This window comes from Cyphomyrmex costatus, unplaced genomic scaffold (assembly GCF_001594065.2).
Source record: "Cyphomyrmex costatus isolate MS0001 unplaced genomic scaffold, Ccosl1.0 scaffold363, whole genome shotgun sequence".
Lineage (NCBI taxonomy): Eukaryota > Metazoa > Arthropoda > Insecta > Hymenoptera > Formicidae > Cyphomyrmex > Cyphomyrmex costatus.
The window spans coordinates 40,438-50,346 of NW_017277808.1; the positions used below are offsets into that span (position 1 = coordinate 40,438).

At 34.2% G+C, this 9,909-nt stretch overlaps 1 protein-coding gene across 1 annotated transcript; it reads left to right on the top strand.

Annotated features, from left to right (window-relative positions):
• The first annotated feature begins 5,734 nt into the window (after positions 1 to 5,734).
• On the top strand, positions 5,735 to 7,654 carry LOC108776585 (uncharacterized protein C9orf78 homolog). Its single transcript, XM_018543248.1, has 6 exons — positions 5,735 to 5,932; positions 6,015 to 6,123; positions 6,368 to 6,513; positions 6,646 to 6,864; positions 7,071 to 7,204; positions 7,381 to 7,654. The coding sequence occupies exons 1-6, from the start codon at positions 5,811 to 5,813 to the stop codon at positions 7,542 to 7,544; spliced, it is 894 nt and encodes a 297-aa protein (XP_018398750.1). The 5' UTR covers positions 5,735 to 5,810; the 3' UTR covers positions 7,545 to 7,654.
• The last annotated feature ends 2,255 nt before the right edge of the window (positions 7,655 to 9,909 follow it).

Genomic DNA, 9,909 nt, shown 5'->3' on the forward strand with positions numbered 1-9,909 from the left:
CGAAGGATATTTGATATCGTAAAATTAGTATGAAAATTAGGCGCGTGCCAGTTGGTAGTCATGCCTATAGTACGACCAGCATTCGCCGTTTCTCGCGTTACAAACGGAGCGGAATGCTCCGTTTGTAAATGCCTAGTTCACACTAGGCGCGACGAGCGATAATAATCAATAAGAACTCTGCTTTACATCGTCGCGCGAGCTAAAGCAAAGCTTTTATTGGATATATCGCTCGTCGTTCATCGCCCATCGCATCCAGTGTGAACTATAAGCATGAGACAGAGGAAAAAAAAAAAAAAAAAAAAAAAAAAAACACCAGCTTGAGAATGCCGGGTATGGTCTTGAAGTAAGGCACGTTCAGCCGGATGCCGGCCAGCGGGCTCGGCTGGCCCGGCTCCGTCTTCACCGTCGGTACCTGCCGCGGATTGTTGCTGGCGTTGTTGCTGGAACCATCCATCGTCACCGCGGTCTCCGACATCATGTTACGTCGATCCGCACACGCTCGGGTTCACCACACGCGCTCGCGTCCACGCTCGGCCGTGTCTCTCTCGCTGCGGCTCGCGCTCTTGGTCCCGGAGTGAAAGGCGACGGAGGAGTAAACACCCGGGGAAGCAAAATGGTGAGCCGAACCGGTACCACGACAGAGAGAGAGAGAGAGAGAGAGAGAGAGCCGATATCGCGGGACACCTGTTGTGTGCGTTCACTACGGCCCGTCGCGCACGGAGCCTTTACCACTGCGCACTACCTACGGTATTAACAGCGAAGCCGCTATTCTCCCACTGTTGCTGCCACGCTACGGCCGCTACCCACAGTCCCACAGTGCCGGATCAATCGACCAAGTATTGGTGTAGTAAAAAGAAATCCATTATTTTTCCAATAGATTTCATGCAAAAATAATGGATTTCTTTTTACTACACCAATATGATAAGTAAAGCCAGTGGAAAATATAGCGTTACCTCGGTCTTAATAAATATTAAATAGATATAAGAGAGAGAATTTGATGTAAAATTAGATCTTTAGAAAGAGAGAGTTTTGAAAAAGAAATAAGTTAAAATTTATTCTTTTTAAGTTTTAACCCCTTTTTTTTTACATATAAGTACTGTAATGTGCGCGATGTACATCAAATATGAAGACATTATTCGTTGAAATTAAATATTTAATTCTCTCTCCAACATCATCTTGTTACGTGTTATAATACATCACTTTTAGGAAGGCGTATAATTTCTCTTCTTGCTTTATCTTTACTTTAATCATCGTTTTATCATTTGACCTTTTTGACAACATCGGAAGGCTATCAAGAGAAGAGATTACAGTCTATGCACATTTTTGTGTCACTTAATATACTCATATATTGAACATTTCAAGAAGTTTAATTATTTGACTTCTTTTACACACCAAGAATTGCGGAGGCTTACACGGACATTTTATATTTTTTATTGATTAATTTAATTCTATCGAAATCATCTGAGATCTGACGTATATATATATACATATATACATGTTAGAGAAATAATTAATTGTTAGAAAAATTAATTCTTTAGTTTAAATTACTTATTATAAAGTTCGCATAAATTGAAAATTAAAAAAAATTTTTTTTAATAATTTCAATAAAATCAAGTCTCAACAGGTTAAATATGTTATTAATTTTTTTCAAACTGTATTATACAATAAAATTTAACAAATAAATTCTTTAACTCTTTTTCTATTCAAGATATAAGAATATAATATATGTATAATGTATATGCAATGTCAACAAAAAAACAATATTAGATTTGTTTTATAAAATATTATGTAATCTCTGAAACAAAAAGGAATTATTAATTAATTAATTAATTAATTTCTATTATATCTTTTTGTAAGAGTATAAATGCGATATCACGATTGTATATAAACTTTATGATTTATACGTCAAATATTTTTATCGAACAATGTCATATATTTTTATAAACAATAGGTTATATACTTTGACAGAGAAAAAGTAACGTGTTATCTAATACTTTAAATTGTTAGTAGTTAATCCGTCACTGATGCCCCCACTTTTCATTCTTACTTGCGGTAGTAGAAGCGCACATCGCCATGTTATGTGTATATATCTCACAATCTTTCCTGTTCCGCTTCCATCGTTAAGCTCACGGTTATCTTTGTCACCTAAGTAATTGTAAATGTCGACGTTTTTTTGCCAATTCCTCTTTTTAATATAAAAATTTCTCACATACATGGCGTTCGACATGACGTTAAATTTATTCAAGTTACAAAAGTACATAAAAATAATAATTTTTTGTGTTCTTAAATTTAAAATTAAAGTAATTGTAAAACACGTTTAATTTTCATTTTAAAAAATGTAATGTATTTATAAAAATTATATTGAGTATATGTATAATAACTTTTATTTAATAGATTAATCATTATTTGTATATAAATATTATAAATATTTTACTGATATTTTAAAAGTTTAACGCGCGCGATTATCTAAAACATATCTTATATACATCATATTATTATATGTTGTAAGGTGCAACATAATTTACAAGGTTCGTATAGAAAAAAATATTAATTTCGTAAGTAAAAATATTGAGTAAATAATAAATTATTCATTCTATAATTCTTTGCAATCTCCCGATATTTTCTCAAGTTAATTTCTTTTTAGTTTCACTTTTACTCCTCTTTTATTATTTTTGGCGCTCACTCACTCGTAACAAAACTTGTGGGTTAATTAAAATCGCATGCATGTTAATTGCAGAATAATATCGTATGACATTTTGTAAAACAATTCCAACGTTAATCGCACGCAACGCACATCGTTTTATTATAAAACAGAAAATCGGCATAAGAAACGTACAATTATATGAAATAATGTAGATTTGAATTTTTACTGTACTAGAATTATTTCTCTCACTTTCGTCAAATATTAAACATATATATACTTACCCATTTCACTTCAAGTTCCAAAAAATGTACACTAGCAAGTTTAGCCACAAAAAATAAATCCTATTTGCTCCAGACAGAAATCTGAAAGGGGCCTTTTTCGTGAAACTGTCGAAATCCATATTTTTATACCGTCACTTAAATCGCACCATGACGCGCCCCAATATCCGAGAATGGATTGGATTTTGTCTATTCGAATTCGTATTTTAAATAGCGAATACTTTTTTGTGGATTCAATTAAATTCAATTGGATTCAATTAATTGGATACAACTGGATTGAAAAACTGCGTTTCCTATTCAAAACTATATGAATTGAACAGTATTCACTATGGTCACAAACGCACTGAAAAAGCTAATATTATTTTATGATTGAAAAGTATACAGATATGCTCCATGCAATTCCTATAAATGAATAAAAACGTATTCGGATTGAAAAGGATTCATTTTAACATTCATGAATCCGTATTTCTGAAAATTTGAATCCATTTTAATCCATTTCAATCCATTCTCGGATACTGGGGCTACGCTGCTGATATCCCGGAGAACATTATTGAGATGTCTTATGTAAGACATCATAAAGACGCCTTAAAATTTATGAGACATTTTTTGATATATCAAAATGACGTCTATATGACGTCTTAAGGGGATGCTGGAGTGTCTGTTTTATCATTACTTAGTTAAAGACTCGTTTCTCTTAATTGCATTTACGGATGGAAAAATCCTTCTGTATAATTAAAGTATCGACAACAATGAATTGCGCTAGCTACATTTCAATACGAAAAACGGAAGAAAATTAAAAACTTACAGATATCCCCTTAAGACGTCTCTTAGGCCGGAATCAGACTACGCATTGAAGATTGAGATTGAAAGATTGAATTTTGACTAATCAAAATAATAGGAGTTAAAATTTCTTTATCCTCATTGTGGTCAAATTTCAATTTTCAATGCATAGTTTGATTCCGGCCTTATGAGCCTTCTACAATAAGTCGTAAGCGGGGAGCACAGACTTTTGCATAACGCATAAAGCATGTGCATAAGGAATTTCATTGGTCCATTTTCTTATGCATGAGTCAATGGACCAATCAAATTCTTTATGTATATGGTTTATGCGTTATGCAAAAGTCTGTGCTCCCCGCTTTAGTCACAAATCATAAGTCATAAGCTAGAAATGGACCAATCACAGTCGTCAATTTTTAGTTTCTTTCTTCCGATTTATGACTTATGGCTTATTGTAGAAGGCCCATAAGAACATCCTTCTGACTATAGGTCTGTTCTTTATTGCTGAACTTTTGCACTAGTTCATCTTTCTTTCTTTTCTCTCCAGGAGAAGGGAAAAGGAAAAAAGATGAACTGGTGCAAAAGTTCAGCAATAAAGAACAAATCTTATATATCTGCAAAAGATTTCATATATTTTAGAAAATTCTTCAAAATGTCTTTTTCAAGATGTCTTTCGGATGTCTTTTAGGCCTTCTACAATAAGCCATAAGTCATAAATTAGAAGTCAGAAGCTAGTTGCAAGCGAGTCAGTAATGCGTCATAAGATAATAATAAGTCGGTAAGTCCGTGACCGAGTGGAGATGGCCAAATTCCATCTCTTCTGACAGTTTATGATTACGTTATGACTGACCAATCAAAAAGCAGTATGTGTCTGCCATTTCTTATGGGCCTTCTACAATAAGCCATAAGTCATAAATCGGAAGTAAGAAACTAAAAATTGACGACTGTGATTGGTCTATTTCTAGCTTATGACTTATGATTTGTGACTTACTGCTTATTGTAGAAGGCCCATTAAGGAGCCTACAGACCAGAGCGGCGCAGTGGTGAAGCGGCGAGCGATAGCCAATGAGAGCCATGCTTTTGCGTAAAAGCATGGCTCTCATTGGCTATCGCTCGCCGCTTCACCGCTGCGCCGCTCTGGTCTGTAGGCCCTTTATGCCCGTTTCCACCAATGTAGATTAACTTTATAATCTCGGTTAAACTTACTGTTCATCTTTTTCTAATTTTTAGAACTAGAAAAAGACGAAGAGCAAATTGAACCGAGATTAAAGTTAATCTACATTGATGGAAATGGGCATTAGAGTGACTGAGGTTGCAAACCCATGTAGCGGAATAGTGTAACGCGGAACGAGAGCAGAACCAATGACGAGCATTCCGTGTTTCTAGAGAATCGCGTGATTGGTTCTACTCTCGTTCCGCGTTAAGGTTGATTTATACTGGCCGTAAACTGTTAACTTATGCCGTAATCTGTAAAAATTGACCAATCACAGTCGAATAAGAGGGGAATAATCGATTATAATTGGTTAATTTTTACAGATTACAGCATAAGTTAACAGATTACGGCCAGTATAATCCAACCTTTACGCTATTCCGCTGCATGGGTTTGCACCCTGATGCCTAGTTCACACTAGGTGCGATGAGCGATGAACGACGAGCGATATCCAATAAAAGCTTTGCTTTAGCTCACACGATGATGTAAAGCAGAGTTCTTATTAGTTATCGCTCGTCGCGCATCGCTCATCGCGCCTAGTGTGAACAAGCATGAGAGCGGTCATGCCCGGGATAGCTGTTACTTTATTTTGAAGCGCCTCTATGTCCACAAAACGTGGACATTGAACTATGTAGCTAATGTCTACGATCGTGTCGGTAATGTCCATGATTTTTTGGTTCGAATCTTCCCAAGCTTCTCTCTGTTAGTACAGACATATCATTATTGGACACTATGATTTTATCGACAGTTTCACCACGCAGAATGGGTGTCTAGTTCCCATATTACAAAAATGAACGCTAGTATATCGATTGATTGTCTGTCTATATGGTGTCAACTCGTTAACCTGGTTATAGTGATTTAACTCGAAAAGAAATAGTGTTTCTTATTAAATAATAAAAAAATGGGCAGTGGTGATGATGAAACGCCTAATATTCAGTTTAAGAAGAAGAAGAAGAAACCTTTAAGGAAACGTGAAGTTTTTTCAGATGATAATGACAGCGAGGGGGAAAAAGTGTCCCTCAGGTAAAGATTGTATATTTTTTGTCTTTAACTAAACATAAGCATCGTGGAGGATTTAACATAATTAGGAAAAGTCTTATTTCAGGGAAAAGGTTGAGGAGATGAAAATCATTCAAAAACTCCGCGAGAGGCCGGCTGGTGTTGATGTTGTTGGTTTGGCTCTTGGAGAAAACGTTGCATCTGATACCATAACAGTAAGATACATACATACATATGGTCTGTTTTTTATTTTTATATTTTTTAACTGATGTACATGATGCAATGAGTTAACATGAAACAAATTTTTATTTGTTTTACATTAACTTATTGTACTATATGTATCAGTTCAAAGAATACAAGAATAAATAATAATAGACCTATACATGTACACAATAAAACTAAAACACTATAGACGCAGTGTAGAATATGTAATATGAAAGATGATCTATGTTAATTTAGTCAGATCCTTTTAACATGAAAACTGGAGGAATAGTAAATATGGCTGCACTGAAAAATACAAAACACAAACCAAGCGATGCATATGAAACTGGCATTGGAACACAGTTTAATGCAGAGACTAATAAACGTGATGAAGATGAAGAAATGTATGCATGACAATGTTTACTTCTTTATTATATTTATCATTAATATTTAGTCAGTTATTAACATATAAATGGTATTATTTAATTATTGTTTACATGTTTTATATCACAATTTTATATCATTATTTTTACTAGGGTCAAGTACATAGAAGAAGAATTGTCAAAACGCAAGAGTAAAAATAGTAATGATACAGCGAATAATGCAAGTAATGAAAAAGGATCTTATTGTTCACCTGAAGAAGCAGCCTTACGTGCAGTACCAGAACATTTGAGGCAAAGTTCAGCCAATCGTAGTGAGGAGATGCTTTCAAATCAAATGCTTTCTGGTATTCCAGAAGTTGATCTCGGTATAGAGTGAGTATATTTGTACAATAAAGAATATAGAAATTACAAGTATATTTTATATGTGCAAGTATAGAAATGATTCTACGAAATTGGAACTTCAAACAGTTAGTTATTGTACTGTATAATAAAATATAATAACTTTCTTTTTACATTAAATTTATTTATAAGTTTTCAAATGTATAAGATATTTCTTTACTAATGTAAATCATTTTTAGAGCTAAAATTCGTAACATTGAAGCTACCGAAGAGGCAAAACTGAAACTTCTTTGGGACAGACACAGGAAGAAAGATGGACCCTCACAGTTTGTTCCTACGAATATGGCAGTAAATTTCGTGCAGCATAACAGATGTATGATTTTTATTTATTATTTTTCGTAATTGTATATGAAATAATACATATAGTACTCTTATTAATTAATTAAATTTATTAATTAGTATAATTGTTGTATGCATTTTGTTTTCCTTAAAGTTGAATTATTTATATTAGGCATAAAATTGTAAATGAGATATTTATTATAATTTCAGTTAACATAGAAGACTCAGATTTCCACAAATCACAGCAGGAATCCGGTGATAAGAAAAAATTCACTACCAAAGAAGATATCCGTGGAAAGCGAAAAGATAATGGGGAGAAAGCAACGGACGATTATCATTATGAAAGATTTAAAAAACAATTCAGGCGATTTTAAATTTAAATTGTATTTATTGTGTTATACTTTTTGAGTACAGCTAAATCTTGATAATTTTTTACATATAATGTTTTTGTAATTGTAATTCAAAGAGCAATGAAATATTACGTCACAACTTTATTATTTATTCGCATATGCTATTCACATCAAACGATTTAAAAGAGTTTATTATAACTTTCGCTACCTCTTATATTTTTTTGATGATTAACAATTTCCCGAGAAATGTGACACTCTAATTCTGGATACTTCTTGAAATATATACAGGGTGTTTGAAATTAACCGCCAAATATTTCATGTGTGGGTAGAACAGACTATACTGAGTCGGAAAATCGTGTACCATTTTGCGATTACAGTAATAGTTAACGAGATATTAATTTATAAAAATATTTTAATTCGCCCGGCCCACCGTCAAATGCAAGCGCGCGGCTGGATAGGACCGCCCTGCAAAGCGCGCCGCGCGCGTTTACGTTTGCCGTCGCTACACGATTCATGTCTAGCGAGGACTATTGCCGCTTGTTATAAACAACGCCTAGCAACGACGAACGCGCGCGGCGCGTTTCGCTGGGCGGTCCTATCCAGCCGCGCGTTAGCATTTGACGATGGGCCGGGCGAATTTAAATATTTTTATAAATTAATATCTCGTTAACTATTACTGCATCACAAAATGGTACAGGACTTTTCGACTCAGCGTCTGTTCTACCCACACATGAAATATTTGGCGGTTAATTTCAAACACCCTGTATAAGGTGTCTGACAAGCGAAGCTTCTATCGGCCGCCACTAGGAGGATCTTTGCATCGCCAATTCAGTTCGCATGGTTCGCATAGACTAGAGTCCTAGGGTGCGTTCCGAGTTACGCATGAAGCGCGTATACTGCATTACTGGTGCGTTAAGCGGGGAGCACAGACTTTTGCATAACGCATAAAGCATGTGCATAAGGAATTTCATTGGTCCATTTTCTTATGCATGAGTCAATGGACCAATCAAATTCTTTATGTATATGGTTTATGCGTTATGCAAAAGTCTGTGCTCCCCGCTTAACGCTTTGAAATCGTTCCGTTTATTCAATGCGCATGAAGCGCTTTAGTTATTCGGAACGATTTCCTATGCATTCTATGCGAGTTCAAGATGGACGCTATACAAGACGTCAATAAACAATTTCCAATAATTGTAATTTCTTTTTTAATACTTTTAAAGAAAAATGTTGATAGTTCCGATGACAGTTCCGACTCGAGCGATAGTGAAAATGAAGTCAAAGGCATATCTCGTGATATGCAAAAGTTATTTTTTCTATTAATGGTAGATAAATCACGTGGAAAACAAATTGGAGTTGAAAAAATTATGGATTACGTTGTCGATCGCGTAATTCCTAATTAATATAACGTCTAATCTATACATTAAATAAATCAAGGTAAAATAATGCTATTAATTTTGATGAAAATATTCAAGGACTCTTAATATAACAATATTCAACATCAATTAAAAGAGCGAAGAGTCAGAAGTAAATTACATTTAAAATAATATTAAAATGTTAATATATTTACAATAGAAATCTACTTCTGTAATCTAAAATGTAATCTACTTCTGACTCTTACTTCGCCCTTTTAATTTTTGTTGAATAATGCCATTAATTTTATCTTGGCTTACTTTCGCCATATCCTCTTCATTTAAAAATAAAGTTAATACTTCATTTTTATCCTCTAATAAGATCGGGAAGTCATGCAATTGCTGTAATCGCTATTCCATCGCAAATCGCAAATATTCGTCCGTTCACTGTTGTATTGTCCGGTACTCGTTGCTCGTTCCGAATTACAAATCATGCACATAGACCGCATGAACGTATCAGACGCATCAACTGCCTCAGGTCGAAAGAGAAGCAGTCAATGCGCTGAGTGGAGTGCTAAGAATTCAGTACGGTTAGTACAATCTGGGGAATTCAAGTCTCTCGAAGTGCTTTCGAAGCGCGCAATAGTTAAGCGGGGAGCACAGCCTTTTGCATAACGCATAAACTAGTGACCCTCTAATAAGAGTCTGGACACGTAAAGTCCGCCATTATTCGTCGAAATTGTGCGAGAGAGAAAAAATCATGCTATCTCATTCTAGTGGCGCTGTAAGTTGTAGCTGATTGTAGCTCTACAAACTTCATAGTTTCTGTTTCTGTTTCGTCTCGCCTTATGCATCGTATCATTTTTAAGACCAGGACCATTAATATTCGAAGAAGAAGAAGAATCATTATGATTAATATTATTATATTATTATATTATATTATTATATTATTATATTATATATTATTATTATATTATATTATTATATTATTATATTATTATTATATTATTATTATATTATTATTATTATTTATTATTATT

Coding starts and splice junctions, on each gene's coding strand:
- LOC108776585 (XM_018543248.1), top strand. CDS start 5,811: ATGGGCAGTGGTGATGATGAAACGCCTAATATTCAGTTTAAGAAGAAG. Junction 6,514..6,645: donor CGTGATGAAGATGAAGAAAT/GTATGCATGACA, acceptor TATTTTTACTAG/GGTCAAGTACATAGAAGAAG. Junction 6,865..7,070: donor GAAGTTGATCTCGGTATAGA/GTGAGTATATTT, acceptor AATCATTTTTAG/AGCTAAAATTCGTAACATTG.